At 49.2% G+C, this 1,001-nt stretch overlaps 1 protein-coding gene across 1 annotated transcript; it reads left to right on the top strand.

Annotated features, from left to right (window-relative positions):
* Nucleotides 1–226: 226 nt before the first annotated feature.
* Nucleotides 227–604, top strand: RCC_03724 (uncharacterized protein; the record flags this gene model as incomplete). Its single annotated transcript, XM_023769009.1, has 1 exon — nt 227–604. The coding sequence occupies one exon, from the start codon at nt 227–229 to the stop codon at nt 602–604; it is 378 nt and encodes a 125-aa protein (XP_023624777.1).
* Nucleotides 605–1,001: the final 397 nt, after the last annotated feature.

The following is a 1,001-nucleotide window of genomic DNA, read 5'->3' as shown; positions in this document are numbered from 1 at the left end:
ATAGGCGGTTTAATTAGCGCCCTTCGACTTTACTATCGAACATCGCGCAGGGATAAAGAACCCTGCGGATGGTCCGAGCAGGCGCAGCGACTACGAAACGAGTGCGACGGAGTCGTCTTAGCATATAAGCATACTATTACCTACACTGCAGAGCAAACTTTAGAACTAGCAATCTAATAAAGCTCTTCGAAGCGAGTTAGAGCCCTCTATTAGAAGAGTAAGAGCTATGTGCTACGCGATCAAGTGCGAGGGATTACTGCCTGCTAGAGCATGCGGCGAGCTTTCGCTACCTAGGCGTGTTACAGCCGTCCTAGCAGCTACAGACTTAGCCCTTAGAAATATTCCAGACCTAATACTCGGTTACGCTAAAGCACTAGTGAACGCAGACGCAGATGCTTCGAGCATGCGCGACGCGGCTAGGGAGAAGGGCGAGTACGAAGGCTACATTATTAAGGATGGAACATTGTTCCACGGCGATGCCCTATACATTCCGAAAGACCACGCTTTGCGTGCGCAACTAATGCGTATACACCACGATAACGCTCTCGCCGGACACTTTAGGAAGGCGAAGACGCTCGAGTTACTTCAGCGGAAGTACTACTAGCTACGCATAGCTACTAATGTCGCAGAGTACATTAAGGGGTGCTACATATGCCTCGCAAGTAAGGCGCGGCACCACCGCCCCTACGGAGCAATAGTTCTATTGCCTATGCCGGATCGAGCATAGCAAGAAATCAGCATGGACTTTATTACGGACCTACCTCCTAGTAAGCGCGGAGACAGCGTCTATACTGCGGTGCTCGTAATCGTCGACCGCTACAGCAAGATAGCTTTGTTCATCCCTACTACTAAGCAATGCAATATAGTAGAGCTAGCGGATATCTTTATATCTCACGTAGTTTGCAAATACGGCGTGCTAGCAGGCATTGTTAGTAACAGAGGCTCGGTTTTCACTAGCTAATACTAGTCTGACTTCTGCTACGAAGCGCATATAAAGCGCA

Source organism: Ramularia collo-cygni (genome assembly GCF_900074925.1).
Source record: "Ramularia collo-cygni strain URUG2 genome assembly, contig: RCC_scaffold05, whole genome shotgun sequence".
Taxonomy (NCBI): Eukaryota; Fungi; Ascomycota; class Dothideomycetes; order Mycosphaerellales; family Mycosphaerellaceae; genus Ramularia; species Ramularia collo-cygni.
Note: the sequence above shows the minus strand (reverse complement) of the source record. Positions and strands in the feature narration are given on the sequence as shown.